This window comes from Stigmatopora nigra, chromosome 7, assembly GCF_051989575.1.
Source record: "Stigmatopora nigra isolate UIUO_SnigA chromosome 7, RoL_Snig_1.1, whole genome shotgun sequence".
Classification (NCBI taxonomy): domain Eukaryota; kingdom Metazoa; phylum Chordata; class Actinopteri; order Syngnathiformes; family Syngnathidae; genus Stigmatopora; species Stigmatopora nigra.
In genome coordinates, this window is record NC_135514.1 from 3,368,425 (window position 1) to 3,389,131 (window position 20,707).

The window sequence follows — 20,707 nt, forward strand, 5'->3', positions numbered from 1 at the left end:
GGAAGTATGGATTTCAAACTTTTATTTGACACCAACAATGCACATAATCCTGAATATAACATTGTTTGAATTGTATGGTAGCAAATGTGTTCATCTGTATACCTGAGTATGTTTTTCTGAATTAATGCCTTTTGCTGTGTTTGGCATAATATGAGAATGTAATAGGTCATATTGTAAAAACAACAGCTCATATCGATGGCATGCTGAGAAAACAATATACTGAGCAAGACACTTAAGCCAAATTTTTACCTAGTACAGTCATACATTGAGGTACGAGCTTAATGTGTTCCGGGACTGAGCTTGCATGTCGATTTACTCGTATCTCCCCTGGCGCAGCATTTGAGTGTTTCATTCATTTGTATTTTACTCATGAGAATCCGTGTTAATCAGTTTGGGTTTTCCGATATTAGAACTACCACATAACCAAGATTGTTCCTTGGAGACTTCTCTTATGTCATGACAGTTTAAACCAAAAGTGCTTATTATTACGTATTACTTTTTACTGTTTTGAAAATTGCAACCTGGCATTTATTTATCTAACTATGTTATTAAAACGTTGCTGAAATTTTAATTTTGTTATTTAATGAATGACTGGGGCGCTTCCTGAGCTTAGAAGTCATAAATTACAAAACATTGTTCTTCCCCATTAGTCATGAAGGTGTCACAGCAACACTCATTTTTCATTAAGACCATTATATCATTTCTTGTGATAAAATGACACACAATTACTCATGAGAAATTCTAAATACAGTCGTGGGCTGAATGGCTGATGGCATCTTCCTACCTGTATTGATAGTGAAAGCTTCATACCGTATGTTTTTTTTCTTGCTGTTATATTTAGATGGCAATAAAGGTGTGTGCGTGTACGTTTGCGTATACTTTCTCGATGTCGCAATCTGATCAGACAAGCTTATCTGGTGGTCAGCAGAACCTACTTTGTCTCTTCAAAACTAATCTTCATATTATGATAGAATAAAGGAAAAAAATATATATAGGTATGTGGTGCTTTATAAAAATGCCACCGAGTTGTACAATAATTAACTCACTTTGTAGTCTTATAGTGCCAGGTAACTTGTCGAAATAAGCTATGATAACTAGGAATGTGTAACCTTGAATTAATAATTAATTGCCAAAACATACAGTGGGGGAAATAAGTATTTAGTCAACCACCAATTATGCAAGTTCTCCTACTTGAAAATATTAGAGATTTAATATTATGGTTTGCAAATAAATTCTTTAAAAATCAAACAATGTAATTTTCAGTTTTTTTTCTACATTCTTTATCTCATTGTTGAGGTTTACCCGTGTTGACAATCACAGTCACTCTAGTCTTTTCAAGTAGGATAACTTGCACATTTGGTGGTTGACTAAATACTTATTTGCCCCACTTTATCTTCATCTAGGTGGATCATTTTTTATTTCAAAACAGTACCACCATTGGTCACATTTTTCTCTTGGGGATAATAGAAAATGTAAAGATATGGGCAGTGAAATATGAGTTCTTTTCGGGAGGTAAGAATGGGTAAAGATTAGTTTGAGATTAGAATAAGAAAGATGGAGTAGGTGGAAAGAGAGGTCATAAGAATCTTACAGTGTGTGTCGTGTATATAGTATGTGTTTAAGGAGTTCATGTGGGTCTGTGCAATTGTGAAGAATAATGATTGTACACAATTCCCTCCTGTTTTGTTTCAACCCTCTCCAAGTCAGTAGAGACTGGACAGTCCTAAAACATGCACCTCTATGTATATATGGTGCTCACTTTTTCTGATATCAGCTCACCCCATCTCTCGTACAAAGTAGGTGTGCCCCGATACTCTAGCGATGCTAATTAGGATAAAGGATATCGTGCATGGAATTTTACTTTTTATTATTATTATTGTTTGTCATTGGTATATACATGTCTGAATGACATTTGTGACTTGCTAGTCATTTATTCATCAAATATAACCATGTGAGGATAATTGCAAATGCAGGAAATTATTTCATATGAAAAAGTTCGGGCACCCTTAATCATTTTCAAGATTTTCCTTTATAAATCTTTGGTTCTTTAGATTAGCAATTTCAGATAAATATATCATATAGCAGACAAACTGTGAATCTTGTGTGAACACATGCAAAAAATAATAGAGACTTTGGTGAACAAAAGGCAGCCTTGGAGCAACTTAAAGGGAAGTTTAATTTCAGGATAAATAACCATTAGTTTTTTCTGTAGCTCATGAGATGTTTCCTACGGCACTGAGTGACACCTTTAGTCCTGCTAACAAGATATTGGGCTCCATTGGCAGACCTCTGAATTAGTTCAAGCAAAACATACTTAAAATTCCCAGGAATGCATCCGAGTTATAGCTACACAATTTATTTCTGTAAGCACCACTCTGCATGACTTCATGTTTTGTGTGCATGCTTGTCACTCAACATCTTGTTTTGTGTGCATGTGTGGCACCTCAGATACATTCCATTCTAATTAGATGTCACATTTTTCTTTGTAATGTGAATGACTTTTTAATAAAATAGGGTTAAACTAAATCTCAATTGAGCGTCACGCAATGTAAATCCTGCCTGAGCAGGAGGGGAAAGAAATCAAAATCGACCCATACAGCTTGTAATTATGGAGTGCTTGACCCTCCACTAGATATGGACAGTTTTACAAACTGTATTGTAACTCAAAATAGTTATCAGTTCAGTTTTAATCTGAAAGGCCAATTTTGTAGATTTGCATGAACCTAATGCTTATTTTGATGGTTTTGCTTGTGACAGTTGGTTGTACGGGCATTGAAACCAAGCGTGCCCAAATAGGCATCTAACTTTGCATATCAGCGGCTCAGCTCAAGGTCACGGGAACATCTGGTGACTGGGAAATGGCCTGCGTCTGCCATTTGTGTGTACACTGGTTTTTACATCTCTGCACAATGCAGTGTGCACGGTGTGTGCACCGTGCATTCGTTGAAAGATACTCTAACTATTTTCCATACACACATGGAGTAGCTCACTTGTTGCTGTGCTGCATAAGTACATAAAGCGTACGAAAATTAAATCTGGCACACTCCTACACGACCAAACAAACAAACCTCCTGCTCCTGGCAAAGTGTTCTGACATTCAGCTGAAGAAGGGAAGGCAAATAAAAATAAAAAGTTGTCGTAAGCACTAAGAATGTTGCGATAAAATATTTTCATAGGTGATATATTGTCTCATAAATTATTACAGATGTAAAAAAATACCTGGTTTCATGAAAATATATCCTACTGAAACACCAATTTTAATGTATTAACATGTTTTTATTATCAGTATGTGGGTGACAGGGGTGGTAGGTTGATTGTTTGGTTAATAGATTTCATGATTGTTTGAATTATTGATTGAATAATTCGATCACTGGATTCTCAGTTATGTGATGACACGCAAAGACAGAAAAACCTGCAGTAATATTAAACATCACTCATCTGATTTTTAGGCCAAAAAGACTAAATCAAAAATATTGTTATATGTTGTTCTTTTAGTATCCTATTTTGAATCAACCCAACAAAAACTTCTTATGAAATGTCTGTCATATATTGGCCTTTGCTTTTAGTTTTTAGGTTTTTTGCCTTGGAATATTTTCAGCATACATATAGACTAAAGGTGTCTAATTGATTGTATCCAAGTTTTAGTCTCCTGACAACAGACCCCTGTGGGAAATAGGCAAGGAAAAAAAAGAATGTCTTTTTCAGATTTAACAAGTCTTTCGATGTGAGGTGGTAGTCTTCTGGGACTCTTTTCAAAGTCTTTAGATGTGAGACAGGCATTAGTCAATAATTAAGTAAACAATATCATGGCAGTTTTCAACTCATTGAGTGGAAGTTCACGAGTGTTTAAATTGTTACAGAACATCAAGCTGTATTTCTGCAGACATTCCTGGTTCATGTTTTGTTTCAACGTAGATTTTTGTTGTAGATTTATAAATAATACGTTTGATAAGTTTATTTTTGGTAAATTATATCACGTACTCACCGTGTTGAGTTTGTGGTCAAATTATGTGTGTATGTGTGCATTTGTCGACTGGCTCCAGTGGTCTGAACCCCATGTAAAGAGATACCATCTCCACACAACAGATCAATAACATATTTTTTGCATCCTCTTGCCTGTCTCAGATTCATCCAAACATGTGTGCACATCGTGCTAACGTAGTGCTACAATCCGATAGATCTCCCTGCACTCAAGATTTAACCACTTAGTGGAGCTGAAGTACAAACCACAAGGCCGTTAAGTTTCAAGGGATTTCGATGGTTAATGTCACAGAAAATGTATTTAAAATCCAAACTTCAAATTACATGATAGACATCAATTCACTGATAAAAGGATCTTTTGGTGATCCTCTGCAGCTCTTTCACCATGGCCACCTTGATGTAGTTCATGTCTTTAAAATTGATCTCATTAATCATCTTCTTTAGCTTGTAAAAAAGTAAAAAAATGAAAATAAAAAATCCCACAAGGACCAATATTACAGTGCCTTTCAAGTGCATATTTCCTGGATCCCACAATGCTCTAAGCAACGTTATTCAGACTACCAAAAATTGAGATTAAATAAGACTTCAATTATAGCCACACAATGGAGACCTACTCTATGGACACCACATGATCTTGTATGCTATATTGGATCATCATGAGGCCCATTTGTCAGAACTCACAGTGGACCATCCCTCTTAAACCGAGGTATGCCATGACCATGACTTACTTTGGACTTTGACAGTCTTGTTTTTTTGGTCTCACTGATGTTGGACTCTTTTCATTCACAGCTGACATCTGTGACCCACCAATGCAAAATGAGTCACACTGACCCATTTTTAAAACAGAGGTACTGCTCTAATTTATACTAAAGTATCTAAATAAGTCAATACATGAACAGATTAACAAAAGCAATATGTCAACTGTGTACATTCAAAGCCACAGTCTGTAACATTCCATCACACATTTAGAAGGTGGGAAAAGGTTGGGAGAAAGGTAAAGATAGACCTCATAATTGTTTCATTTGTAACTGGGAGTAGGTGAACATAACCCGGTGAAGATTTTGAATTTTAGGTCTGATTCGATTAAGCATTTGTAGATGGTAGTGAGGATGGAATGGTGAACCTGAAGTGGGCAGCACTTACCGAAAGGAACCAACATGCTGACATTTTGAAAACATCTTTTCAGTGGTTCGGTTGATAGTGTGGTGTAATGGCCATGATTGAAATAAATTACCATTTTACAGTAATAGGTATGTCCACTTTAATACAGTTATCTTCTTCTCTTTGTATTGCTTCTGTTCCTCTCCATGTTCAGCCAGCTTTCTCTGTGTTGACTGCCAAGAGCAGAGTATCATTGCCTGTGTATTTCACTTTTAAGCTCTTTTCACAGTGCACTCAAGCTATGTTGCAATTTCTCAGGGAGTTTTGATGCCTGAATGTCTCCTGTCCGAGTTCATCTTGTCTGTGCGGCAGAAGTCGCCCTATGCGAACTGAACTGCACTGACTCGCTGCAGGTCAGCCTTCACGGCCGATTAGTGTCGAAGCGCCACTTTGGTCACAAGTTGTCGGGAGCGCTTATCGTGAAGATCAACAGCGATCAGTCTCACCACTGCACACCCTCACAGTCTTCTGCATCTTCACTGTCTTTCTCTCTCCTATTCTGTCTTCTTCACTTTTCCCCATGGGCAATCTCCCCAAACCTTTTTTTTTCTCATTCAGAACATATTTCCATGTTTTGCTTACCAGTCAGCTTCCTTGTGCGCACCAAAATTTGCTTTCTTGCTATGTCCAAATGGTTAAACGGGGAAATAAAATCTAATTTGGCATAATCTTACGTATAGTCAACTCTGCCATGTGGGTCGTGGATTACAGTTATTTTTGATCATATGTAGCTGGAGTAAGAGTATAATTTTACAAAATCTTCCTTAACGTCATTGCGCCTACGTTCCGCATTCTTCCAATATCAACATCCCCTATCCTGCTGAAGGTCACGGGGTGCCAGAACTTATTCTAGCTGCCATTGTGCTAAAGGTAGACTACACCCCAAACGGATCCCTGGTCAATCACAGGTCACAAACAGTTCTTATGTAATTACATATTTGGTTAGAGTTATTTGTGAAAAAGAATATGGCTTTGTTTGTTTGTTTGGCACATTTTGACCTTACTTCATCAGTTTCGTTTATATCTCAATATGGACGTGATTTCTCCACAAATCAAATGACGGAAGATGTACAAATAACTATACGAAGAATGAATTAACAAGAGATATTTTGCTGCCTAGCTTTGGACAATTCACAAGGTTTCATTTATTTTTAGGACACTATTATTGTCTTAATCAAAAGAAAATCAATTATTTCTCACTTGTTTCGCATAGTTTAACGGAAGAATCAAATTACTGTACTTTGCTCAGACCCATAACATGCTGTGAAGCTACAATAATTGTGCTTATTTCTAAAAGCCATATTTTAGACATTTCTATTTTTCGTATGTCCATTTTTGAGAGAAATCCAAGTGCTGTATTTTGCCACCAATCCTCTTCTTCCAGCCCCATGTGCCTGTGTGCCGTCAGGCCTTGTCTATGGCTGGAGTGGAGACGAGTCATGTTTGGCCTGTCAGTATGGCTGGTAGTGTCACTATCTGGAGCTGGCTGTTCCTTTGACAGCGCTGGAGGGGCTGCTGGTCCTAGCAGAGTGCAGCCGTCACCCTGTGACACGCTCAGTGTCACCGATCCCCTCTGTCTGGTGACATGGCATCCCCTCCTCCATGTACTTGTCTCCGTTTCCTACCCCCACCTAGCCAGTGGCCTTTTCACCGCTAGTTTTCAGTCAGTCAGTTACTCAGTTAGATATTAACGTCTGTAGGAGTCTGCTGGCACTCATACACTGTATATTTTACTTTTGAAGACACATTTTGTCTTGTGACTGAATATGGTATTGGTTAGGTGGAAAAGTGTATGGATTGATAGATGTGAAGATAGATGCTCTCTATACAGCGGACCCTGTGTGCGATTTAATCTGGCCTTGGTGAATCTGCCGCAGTGACAAATGGATGCTCACTATGAAGCCCTCTCATCCAAGAGACAGCATTAGTTTTTCTTTAATTACCAGCAGCAGTAATGTTTCCTATCCATAACTGTCGGCCTGCTAGAATGCAGCCTGGCAGAGGGGTGAGGGCCTTGTCTCTTCTCTCAGTGGGTCTCCTGTCTCATCTACAACCCCCACCCCATATATCGTCTCCTTCAGTTTCTATTTTATTCTTTTCTTCCTCTACACCCCCACCAAACACACGTACACAAGCACACAAACATTTTCCCACCCCCTCGGTGTCTGCCACATATTTCATTTCAATATTTCAATATTTATGTATTTTCCAAGCAAGTTCAAAGTCATAGTGAGGGAGGATAACTTTGGCCCACCACAGGACTCTGCCTGCTGGACATTTGGTGGCTTGTCTCCTCCCTCGAATGTGACAGAATGGTAGAAAAATGTGAATGTTTTTTTTTTTTCATTTATAATTAACACAACAAAAACAATTAGCAGCTTTTAGAACATAATTTACATTTAAAATGGTTGTTAGTTAATTCAGACCAGTTCAAGTTAATTGCTAGTGTAAAATAAGTTTTTGTTTTCAATTGTATACCAAAGGAATATTACTTGTTTAACAGTTTGGAATTGGAACCTGTATCTGCATAGTATACTTAATTTTTATTTATATATTTACGCAATTACATTTGAGTGCCGTTGCTTAGTGATTCACATGTTTGGAGATGGCGACTGAAGTCCTCTCAACCCTGCCATCACACACTGGCATGCACATGTATGCATATGCTTTATATTTGACTTTTAAAATTGATTAAACAAGATAAAAAACTGTTTTAGAGATACTCAACTTTTATAAGTTTCTTAGGCAAGTAGAATTAGAAGGGTTGTCTGAGATTATTTGACAAAAACCTACAAAGGGTGCTTTTAAGGGGAAGGCATCAGGTGGACAGTTTCCTGTTAAAAACCCTCTTCACTTTTTACTGTGGTGCCAAATGATTTTCAAGGCAGCGGCCGCGATAGGTAAACAAAGACATCCTTTGTAAGTGTACCAGTATGTGTGAGTGTTGATGCATCAGGGAGGTCTAAAGATGTTCAATTTGAGTGGGAGGCAAAAGTTATGATAATAAATTAACAGTGTATTGTAGTCAAAATCCATTGTCTTCAAATTTTGAACATCTTATCAGACCTCTCAGGAAATACACATTAGGATATCACAAGTGTCATTTATAGCCGCTATTGAAATCTAATGTACTCCTTTTTGCAGAGTTAACATCATTATTTTATAACTATATGTCCAACTTTTGCCCTGGCAATCTTATTAAACCATATTTTAAGGTAATCACTGAATATTAGATTGGTACCACAGTATAAAAGCATTGAGGTGTGACATTACTTTCAAAAAGGCATGAGGGATGGGACTGGGATCAGATGGCCCTGACATGCCAGCTACACTTTCTGTTCACGTGGCTTAAGAAAGATATACACATACTTAACCAGGGCGGCTCGGCAGATAAGTGGTTAGCGCGTCAGCCTCACAGTGGGAGACCTGGGTTCAAATCCAGGTCGGTCCACCTGTGTGGAGGTTGCATGTTTTCCCCGGGCCTGCGGGGGTTTTCTTTGGGTACTCTGGTTTCCTCCCACATTCCAAAGACATGTATGGTAGGTTGATTGGACACTCTAAATTGGCCCCAGGTATGAAGGTGGGGTTGAATAGTTGTTTGTTTCCTTGTGCCATGTGATTGGCTGGCCACCAATTCAGGGTGTTCCCCGCCTCTGGCCGGAAGTCAGCTGGGATAGGCTGCAATATATGAAGAATCACATAGACAACAAAATAGTTAACAACCATGCATTCTAGTTTTTTAACATCAATCATCAATAGTGTAGCATGTTTTAGCCTCCTTTTTAAGATAATTTAATTTTCATGTCAGTTTATTTTTTAAATATTTTCTATTATCTTCTCATCATTTTATCTATCTCTCTAGTCATTTTTACTCTAACTTTTTCTACATTTATTTCTTCTCATATGATTATCAGATAGTTTACTGTAAACAAGCTGAATAAATTATGTACCTGCTTTTTAATGGGTTGGGGTGTTTTTTGGACTAGGGTTGTTGTGATCATCTTTGTTTCTGATATAGTAACATTTTCCGCATATTCCTTATCTCTTATGTTTTTTCTTTTTCAAAATCGACTAATAAAAAATGTATTACAGCTTTAGCATGTAAGGTGAAGTGCTCTAATACATTAAAAATATGTCATTTTTTATCGCATGGTTGTTTTGCAGCTGAAAAAGATTGCTTGTGTAAATAATTTTATTTTTCAATTGATCTACTGCTGGTCTCTCATCATTAAGTATTGGCCGTGCACACAGCACACTATTCAAGAATATATACACCTGGAGAGACCAGTATAAACACAAGGAAAGCCGAATTACAAATTACTGCACATCATAGAAATTGTGAGGCAAGCTCTTTAAAATACCAGCGCTGCCAGAGCGATGCTTTGTAATTTATCCCTTCACGGCTGTTAGCTTCGCTCCACAACAGTGATTTATTTGGTATATAGAGAAGTTTTGTTTAGATAGATATTGAGCAGGACTTCTCTTTTAATGATTAGACACGGCACAGTGGAAAAGAGAATGGGAAAAGCACATATTTTTCATACATTTAACTGTTCTGCACAACTTAAGGCGGATCAGCAAGAGGTGCTATAGCTTTCCTCAACAACATTTTCAAACCACCTGAAAAAAATTCAACAAAATATTTAAACATAAAACTACCAAATGAACTGTTGTTCTGCAAAATGATAAATGTTATAGAACATATATTGTAAATATTACTGTGTGCCCCAAATTACTATCGAAATGCCCCTTTACCAATATATAATGATAGGCAATATTGCAACCCAAAACAGTGGAAGAGTCCATAACATTAGAAAATATATTGGTACAGAAGTAAAATTTCTTGACCAGTTCAGGTATTGGAGAACCCCACCCCTATGCTGCCCTAAGGATATTAACAGTACAATATCTACTTAAAATAATAATAATAATAATAATAATGAATAAAATTGTCTAGATCTACACCCATTTTAGTTCATGATATTTGCCACCTTTTCTTAATGTCTTTTACCACATAAGGTTTAACAAATAAAGATAAAAAGTGAAAAAAATAACAAATGAGATAGATTAAAGAAATTCAGATTTTAACAAAACTTGAAAAACAGGAGGAACAGATGAGTCAATGAGGTCCCATCTCATTTAATTCAGTGATGTCTTGTCTCTATTTTAGCTAATTTCTTGCACCTAACGCATCATTAGGAGGGGTTTTAGAAATATAAATGATCTACAATTAGACAAATATGAGAAGCTCAAATTGGTCTCGTATACGTTTATTTTTTATAACATCTCTTTTCATCTCAAACAAAGGACACCATTTCTCTTCGGTTCAGCACTTTTCAACTTAAAATTTGCATAACAAATCAAAGGAGCTAATTAGAAAATATAATGAAGCCGAGTGGCCTAATATTCAACATACTATGACTCTTTGAGCTTTAGGCTTCCAAACATAGGCACATCACAAAGATGTTTTGAATTATTTATGACTTAATCAATTGCCATTCTGCTTAATATTGAAATATGATGTTGAGAAGGAACAGTGTTTGTACTTTTCATGATCTATATTTCCCCCTCGCCCAACACTTGGAAATGTCTTGTTTCATTTCACATTAGGGTTTGCACTTCACACATACAGGTGGAACTCGCTCTGCCTCTAAATGATTCTTTAATGGAACGGTGTGCACTGGAGCTGGGAACCCGATGGGGCGCCGCCACCGCCAATGAGAACTTTGCCTCAATCAATCCGTCAAGCCCCATCACCTGCCTCAGCAGATGATCCAAACACCCCTTTGGTGAAGCAAAGTGAGCTTTTAATGTACCTCCTCTTAGACTAGAGGACACACACATACACTGATATGTGCACATGTACGTTGGTACACACTTAAAAATGGAGCATCAGGAGCAGTGTCTGTTTCATTCAGATGTTTGACATTGATCAGTCGTCAAGGAAACACTTCTTTTATTTTTTCATGAAGATTATGTTAGAGTAGATTAAGTGTTTGCTTTACTCCAGCTCAGGAAGGAAAACAAAATCAATTTGGATGTTTTATTTATTTATTTCCTTCCCTATATCTGTTACATGATTGGGATGTCTCTATTCGCAGATCTCTTAAGGGCCCGAGTGCTATTGATGGAAAGTCACCTCTTGCTTCCGTCAAGCAAAGTGACAGTATTGTAAACTAATTTTGCCATTGCTCTTTTCAAGTAACATTCCATGCAGTTCATTCATTCATCTTCCATACCATGCATCCTCGTAAGGCTTGCAGGAGCCTATCCCAGTTGACTTTGGCCAAAAGACAGTACACCCTAGACTGGTCGCCAGTCAGTCATAGACCATACAGAGAGAAAAACAACCATTCACACTCACAATCATACCACCATCAGCAGGAATAGAGCCCGCACCTGCCCACCCCGAAGTCAAGCGGGTGAACCTCTACACCAGAGGTCTCCAAACCGGTCCACGCGGACCAGTGTGGGTGCAGGTTTTTGTTCCAACCAAGCCAACACAAACAGTTAAACCAATTAGCTGAAAAAAGAAGCAGCTGATTGCAATCCACTGATTGCACTAACAGGTTACCAGATTGGTGGAAAAGTTTCCTCTTACAAGTTGGAATGAAAACCCATACCCACTGCAGCCCTTTCTGGAATAGTTTCGGACTACTGCTCGACAATATCTGATGGCTCATTTCAGGCAGGTCATTTGTAAATTTGATTCACATGTTTTGTACGCATTTTCTTAACATTTCATCCTTATCTTTACATCTACAGATTTGACATTATTTGTCAGCATTTCCATATCATCCTGTACTACAAACCTGTTTATCACCTTAAGACTGCAAACTTGGTAGATGTCAGGCTTTTTAGTCCTTATTCTTGGGTTATTTGTCACAAGAGACAGAGTGATGATCTATCATCAAATTTCTTAGCTTCTGTCTTCTTGTTCCTGTCTGTTTATATTTTTGTCCGACATCACGCTTCAGGCTTGCTGTCAGCCATCTGTCAGTTTGTATTCTTCTGTCAATTCACTTACCTGTCAAAAATACTCATATTAGACATTTACATTTAGCTCCAATGTTTCCACTTTTAGAGGATGGTTTCGAAAAAAGAAAGACCATTTGCTTCAATTCCCTTTGAAAATGGATTTGTATTTAATACACGACCACAAATTAAGTTAAGAATACATGCAAGCAAATATATTTATATTTTTTCAGTTAAGTAGAAATGCGTATGTAATGCTATGAATACAAAATTGTATAGTCAGGAAAAAATGTTGTTTATAAATTTATATCATTTTAAAACTCTTTAGAAAAGTACTCTGACATGTACTGAATAATTTGAATGTGATGTATGACTTTATACATTCGTCATCTTCTAGATGCTTGCTACATTTTACATAATTATGCTGGCTTGGATAGGCTCCAGCACACCATGATAAGCGAAATAGAAAATGAATATACAGATGGGTAGGGTTAGATATTAGTTGCTTTTATGATACTCGATTTGAAATTAAAAACACATTCTTTCGTTCTTGGAGGCCGTGTATAAAATGTCACTCAGAAAAAATATGAACATAACCATTTGATTGATGTCAAATGAAAGCCATAATCAGTTATGAAATAGCAAATGTATTACAGATAAAAGATGGTGTTAGAGTTTGCCTTCTTAGAAAAAGCTGTAGAGACTCCAGAGTGAAGAACGGGTGTACTGAGGGTAGCTACCTGCTGCTGATGGCAGTAAGAGTCAGTGAGGGATGGAGGGCGATCCAGCTGTGACATTAAAGCAGCAGGTGGAGGCCATCATTAGGACAGGCACAGGAGGCTGTGGCCTAGCAGACCATTTCACAATTTGTGGGTTAGGTGCCTCCCTTCAAAAGGGGCTGCAACTAAATGCTAGGTCTCTTTCTATCTTCCTATTTTATTCCCCCTTTGAGGCAGGTCTGTACTTTCTAGAATAGGTTTGGCATCTTCACTGATAGAAAAATATATGATTCCACCATCTAGTAGCGATTTCCCATTGTTCTCACATCGACAGATTGAAAACAATTACTAGTCATTTACACCAAAGCAAGGTCACTGGCCTGTATACTGTGCTTTACATGAGTGAATTAAGTATTAGATGGATCCACTTGTTATCGACATTGTGGCAAACGAATTGTTTAAGTGGTATTCAGTCCTTTAATGTTGGTGTATACAGAAGACATACATATATGATACAATGATCTATGGCTTTTGTACGGTCTTTACATTTTGTAGAAGTAGTGGCAATGTTCTGACCAACAAAAGCGGTAATAATAAAATGTAGAAGTGTAACCAGCACACAAGAGCGATGTTGATAGGTTGAAGAAAAAAAAGAGGGAGATGGGGAGGGAGATTGTGTGACAATTCCAGAAATTAGGGCAGAACATTTTTAATGCCCCCACTTCAGTTTTTAACTGTAAAAGTCAAGGCATTAACATCACTGTAAGAAGATTATTATTATATGAATTCGGAACAGCTTCATCAAAAGTTATGTTATTCTATGTCTGATGGACCTCTATCCCAGCATGCCTTGCATTTTGCACTGGAGTGAGTTTGTGCTGATTGGAAGTTAGTCAACAAAATGTCTAATCCAAGCATTGCTTAGGGCCTTTTCTTAGATCTTGTATCGCTTCAAGACCTGTAGATGGGCATATCGAGGAAGACCATTAGTCAAATGAAGTTGTTTTTTTTCTTATCCAATATTGACACATTATCTCTTCATCGTCAGCCAGTGGGAGGGAAAAGAGAGAGAAAGATTATAAGTGTGGGTAATTGAGCCGTGTCTCCCATGCTTATCGGTAAAGCTCCGGCACGTCACGGACCTAACGAGCTGTGGCGCGGCGATTAGTCTGGAGGGAAAGTCGAACGTGAAACACCACGGCCTCTGTCTTCCTTTTTCATTCCTTTTTTTCTACATCTGCTATGGATATTATGAGCCTCCCTAGAGGGCATAGGCACAGCCTTATTAGCTCATTTCACATGGGGAAGACAATTGATATGAATGAATGGCATATTAAAATATCCTTTTTGTTACAATAACCATCAAGGCTGATGGTTCAGGTTGATGATGCAGCCCAGGGCAGCAAGAGAACAGGCTAAGACCTTCACCTGGATGACAAAGAATCCAACCACTCATAAAACAAAATTTGAATCTGCACAGTTTGGGCTTTGGGAGGAAACCAAATTACCTGGTGGAAAAACTCCACACATACATGGGGTGAACCTGGAAACTGTACACACTACAGGACTGATTTCAGAATGGTGACTAGTTCTTAACAGACAGCCAATTTGGCTTCATCAAAAATAATAATGTATTCAAAGGATAAATGTCTTATTAGATTTCATTCATTCATAATTTTAGCTTATTGTTGCTTTTCTGTGTTGTTATGGCGCAAATTCCCATGTATTTCCATCTTCAAGCAGTGGGCATACCCATCTTACTCATAGTATTCTGAGATCAGTCTAAAAGGAAAAAAGATGAGAATGCCACAATATGCCAGTTTGATTTGTACCTTTTGCTATCAAGGACTGCTAATTAAAATCATATTTTGCATATGACTTGTCGTTCATGCACATGTAAAATGCCCCTGTTGCCTTTCAGCACTCTATAATTAGGTTTATGAAGGACAGCTGTAATACATAATTAACAGAAATGTTTGCAAGCTCTTTTTTTTTCTCTTCTTAACACGATGACTTAAACAAATTAGCATTACATACAAACACACACACACAAAATCAAACTGTTCCAGAGGTCTTCTTATTTTTGACTTTTACTGATGCATCAACAACACCTGCTTTATATATATATATATATATATATATATATATATATATATATATATATATATATATATATATATATATATATATATATATATATATATATATATATATATATATATATATATATATATATATATATATATATATATATATATATATATATATATATTAAACCTATGGTTTATTTAATTATACTAAATTGATATTAAAAACAAGTTCTTACGTAAATTCAAATGTCAGATTTTATTTATTTATTCCAAACCGTTCCCACAATTACTGACTTTGAGGCAACTTTCTAGATAGGTGGAATTAGAAAAGGATTACAAAAATGTAGAGTGATTTTAATGAAGCAAAACAGTGGAACATGTTTGAATATTTATATGGTGGTGTTTTTTTAGCATTTGCCTCATGGGCATTGATGATGACCATGCTGGGGATTGTGGGGGAGCACAGCTGCATGTGTTGTTGCACGTGTATCTGTCCAAATGTTGTGTAGTCATTTCAATCTGTCATGGCAACATAAATGCTGAAGTAATTATTCTTTTTCTCCTTGGAATTGTAGTTTCCCTCCTAGTAGCAAAAAGAATGGGCAAGGGAGAAAATAGAATAATGATCAAGTCGGAATAGCAGAAAGTGAAAACCAAAAAAAAAAAAAAAAAAGAATTGGGTTGAACATTGTAGAGGAGGACCAGAGTTTTCACAGTGACAGCCCCAACCACATGACTGTCCCTTGGTCTCTTTCATGTAGCTCCATCCTCAGTTCTTCGATGTGGTCATTGTCTCTCTGTTCCACAATAATTGGAAGTGATGGGTGCTAAATGAAAAGGCCAGAGGATGAAAACACTGTGGAATCAGTGCTGATGTCTCAGAATTTAGTCCTGACAACCTTTCATTATGTTTTCATGTGCAGTTTAGGAGACACAATAAACCAATAATGCCAGCAAAGTTACATTATATACGGTTGTGGTTTTTGGCCTATTGGCGTGCCTTTTTTTGGGTATGTTTTTTTTATAACTGAGTGTACTCCGAGGATGGCCCGGTGACCAAGTGGTTAGTGTGGCGCCCAGTTCTGAGATCGAGGATTCAAACCCGGGTGGGTTCTGAGCGCCTTGTGACATTTGCATGTTCTCCCCAGACCAATGTGTTTTCTCCGGGCCCTCCGGTTCCCTCCCACATTCCAAAAAACATGCATGGTAGGTTGGTTGATTACTAAATTGCCCATAGGTATGAGTGTGAGGGTAAATAGTTGTCTGTTTCTTTGTACCTGCGATTGGCTGGCAACTAATTCAGGTTGTCCCCTGCCTGCTTCCCATAGTTGGCTGGGATAGATTCCATCACCTTAATCGAGTGACTCTTGTGAGGATAAGTGTTAAGAAAAATGAATCAATGAATACAATCCAGACACATGAGGATAATTGATGTGTTACTGCACAATGTATGGTTGAAAAAAATGTGCAGAAAAAAGAGTATGTTGTTAAACAATGTTACTTTTTTGTGTTTGCTTACATAGATGGGCTTTTGTGATGAAGAAGCACCTTAGCACCCACCTTCTTGGAAAACATGGAATTGGCCAACGAAAAGAAAGGTATGGTTTCTGTTTTATTCCCATAGTCAATCTATTCAGGAAAACAAAATAAGTACTCCGAACAGTGGCACCTTGAATGAATCTAAATTTCAAGTTAAATTAAACTTGAGATCTTCCATTTCCCAGTTCATTCATGTATGTTGGTGTCAGGACTCGTATATTTTTTTCCCTTGTCAAGCGTGATGTGGTTTCCTCTATCAGGTAACATCTGAGGTCTGTTTTTAAATGAATTATACATATTTGGCATCCCATAGTAACTGCTGTAAGAATTTCTAAACACTATGAAATTCCCAAATTTTTGGATGTATAGCTACGTCCAGATATTGAGACATTATCACCATGCTTTAACTAGTCTTTCAATTCCTTTTCAAATGAAAAATACATACAAAATTATGACGGTTTCCAACATTTGTACACACATTCATCGATTTACAAACCAGTTCCATTGCTTCGCAGGCTACACAACACAAATTCCAGCCTAAATAGCATTTCATCGCTTAATTTTAAATGTACATAAAACTATACTGCATAAAAACTAAAATGAATAAAAAAATCACTAAATAAAACAGAGCACACACAGCTGTGAGACTTTTGTGCATTAACCTTTGGCGATGTAAGGGCTCTGAACAAAAAACTGCTTCTCGCATAATATTCAAGTAACAGTAAGAGAAATAAGTCATAAAATGACAATATTTATGTCTTAGTATTACAATTTGTTAGGGTTTTCAATTGATTATTTGGTAACATAAGCATGGGGCAACTATAGACTGTATACAACACTAACAAACCCAACTCATCCACCTCTCCGTTCCTCACTCCAGTCAGACACAGAAATAAATCATATACATTTATATTTTTATTTTTTATTTTATTTTTTTTTATTGTAGGCGTGGACAGGTTAAACACTCAATTCTTGACCAGGTGAAAAAAAAGGAAAAAAAAGAATGCAATGAGGGAGAAAAAATACACCCCGGATGATGGGGCACTGATTGCAAGATGTGAAACAGCCTCTGTTGACATCCATCATTCGAAAATGACCAAAAATGCAACCCAAAACAATTTCATTTATGATTTTTTACAGCAGTTCAAGCTTCTGCATTCATGTGTGCGTCCTCTCTTTAAATCAAGGGGAGTGGCTCAAGAGAGAGTGACTGACAGCACCAGCCTTGATTCAATTGGTGGTAATTAGTTCTTTCAAAACATGGTGCCTAAAGACAACTGCCTTGTCTTATATACTTGTTTTCTTAAGTAATTTTTAAAATGCTGGTCTTTTTCACGCTTGCTATAACAAAATCCTTAAACTAATACACCCATCATTCCTTAAACAGGATTGCTGACAGCGCAAAATAAAGAAATATTTATTCAACATTTTTTCAACAGTTTTAAGATGTCAAATTGCTCCAGCCTGCATAATGTTAACATTTTAATGCTGCTGTTGCAGTTACCTCCATTAACAGGGTGAGGGAAATACAACAATGATACATATTGGTTATAAGGAAAGGAACATTTTCATTTCTAAATGCTATAGAATTCATACATCATCTACAATGTTAAGTGTGCTGTTTTTTTAAGAATTGAGTCCAACTGTGAATAAGAGGCAAACTTGACCTCAGACTTTTTAATGAAGTGGGATTTCTTAACAGCTTTATCAATGTAAGCACACAGTCTTCAATGGTCAAGTAGCAATGCCAACATCACAGTTTGGCTTCACGCTGCAACCATATTGACTACATAGGGTGGTTGGAAGAGTCCTGCTTGGAGTCAGTATGGTGACAGTATAGGTAGGCACCTTGATCAGGCGAGTGTGAAGTCACACAAGCCCAAGAATACATATACCCAGCACAAGTGTCTGCAACGCTTCTATTTGTGCTGGCTAAGGACAAGCTTTAGTTGTGTTGGAGAGAGATAAGAGTTGGTAAAACAGACTCTAATTCATTATAATAAAGCCTTTCCCTTAATTATTGATAATAAATCCGCTCTTTCATCTAGCTCTTTCTTCCTTCCCTTATCTGCTTGTGTCAGCACTTTGTCGCTCTGTCTTGATGTTGGGTGGTAAGGCGTAGTTTGTAGCCACCCAAGGGCAGCAGTCAGTAACATCCCATGCTGCTGGTACTGTAAGCAAGTGATTAGTAGAACGAAACACTGGCAAGGCAGCAATAAAATGTTAACTTCAAAGTAACTCACTATGGGATATTTAGCATATTTAAAGTCAGTCCTTGTTTGTGTCAGCCACAGAATGCGAAGCTTACATAAAAATAACAGTGGAGAACATATAATGAAGAGGAATAACAACAAAACTGCATTGCTAAAAACGCTAATTAGTAGTTTTCCTGCAGCAATGAACAAGTTTATGTGCTCAAAATTATAAAAATCAGTTTCCAGAGATATCTGTAGTTTCCCAACTAAAGTATTGGTCAGGCCCTCCTACACCTTTTCAATTGTGAGCTACATGGACACCGACCCACTGTTTACCTACTCAATATTTCATGGAGACTGAACACACAGAGAATGAAGGATCACACTAATATTGCTGTTAAAATTAAGCAATAATTACAATTTGTTAGTTTAAAAGCCATCACAGTCTATAAAAGTTTGATTACTAGAAAATTAGATACATTAAGTTTTTATGGGTTAGCCTGCACCATCACTTGGGAACGATTTTTATGCAGTTGTCATGGGCATATGGTGCAGAATTGTGCAAGATATGTGTGTTTTGTGCATACAGTGTGTTAGGGAAGTATACTGCTGACACTGTAATGCATAAATTCCCACCTCTGTGGTTCAACTCATCATTAGTTAGATAAAGTACATTTTAGAATGGCAACAGTGAGAAAATTGTTCAGAGGTCACATCGGTCCTATCTCTTTGCCAATGTTGCCGCATACATTGTGTTAGTCAGTCTGTTGATAGTAAAACCCAGCACCTTGTAACATGGTGTAGTATGGCCCCATTGGATCCTATTACTAACAATGATATTAGTTATCGCTGGACAAGTTTTGCCAAAATTGGAAGCCACTGATCATGCCAAAATGAAATGACCTTGACCTGTAAAACCAACTCTGCTGCAGCAGTTCATCTTCTCACAAAAGCATCGTCCTCTTTTTGGCGGCTAAGAGAAGACAATCATTCCTTTTAACTTTTTATTTATTTATTATTATTTTTTTTGCTGAGGTGAGATAAAATGCAATCCACTTTAGTTTACATTCTTCAACCAGACATAAAAACAAAGTATACACAGTTCATATTCATATTTATGTCATATGTTGTGGACACCCCACAGATTTATACTACGCAATGACACATATTTGTGAGACCAACTGGTTGTACTAGTCAGAATTAAGCGGAGTGGGACAAGGCAAAAACTGGCCTGTTGCCAGCCTGTTTTTCCTCTCAATTGAAACATTAAACTGTCATGGTAGAAATGGATGTTGCCAGGCATCACTAATGAACCAATTAATCAAAGAATTTGTTGTGCCGTGATTAAATTAATGTGAACTGGACAGGCAAGTGGCATTCGTGGATATATCCTGGGGAAGGTGATTAACACATGTAACAGGCAGCGATTAACAAGCCACTATTAAGTTAGAAGGCTTCTTCTCACTATCTATGATTCAAATCTACCAATCTGTGTGGCTGTATGTAATGGTTAGATATATTCGTTTGTGTATATTTTTATTTAGCTATACATGTTTTTCTTTAAACTACATATTCCTCCGCTAACTTATATAAACAATAACACAAGAGATTATTTCAGTTTTCCGTTCAAAATTGTGAGGCTGATGCACTAACCACTCGAGCATTGGGAGCACCCTAGCTAAAACAAAACAACATTTGTTCTCTTATGACAATTAAAGGGAGGGATGTGATATGTTGCAGTTGCATATCAGCAGGACACGGGAGCATTTTTTTACGTCCTATTAATGGCAGATTACAAGCAACTATTTTACGCATACCGCCACCAGTGTCTAAGCAGAGGTCACCAATTCCGGTTCTCAGGGGCACCCTCGATGACTGAACTTGGATACCCCTAATATATACGGTTGGAGATGTAGCCCTCATGTTCACCTGCAACAAATCTAGTGTGCTTCATCATGCTCAATTAAAAGATTGCATGCATTGCAGCCTATTCCATAAAACCCAAATAGTATTAAAACATACAAATGCTTAAGGAAAGCTGCACTTG

The 20,707-nt window shown here is 37.3% G+C and overlaps 1 protein-coding gene across 3 annotated transcripts in view; it reads left to right on the forward strand.

Moving 5' to 3' along the window:
- Positions 1-20,707, forward strand: part of znf407 (zinc finger protein 407) — a 100,899-nt gene that overhangs the window by 33,292 nt on the left and 46,900 nt on the right. For all 3 annotated transcript variants that reach the window (XM_077720806.1, XM_077720808.1, XM_077720807.1), the window contains exon 5: positions 16,450-16,524. In XM_077720806.1, the coding sequence (XP_077576932.1) occupies positions 16,450-16,524 (75 nt within the window). The remainder of the gene's footprint in view (positions 1-16,449; positions 16,525-20,707) is intronic.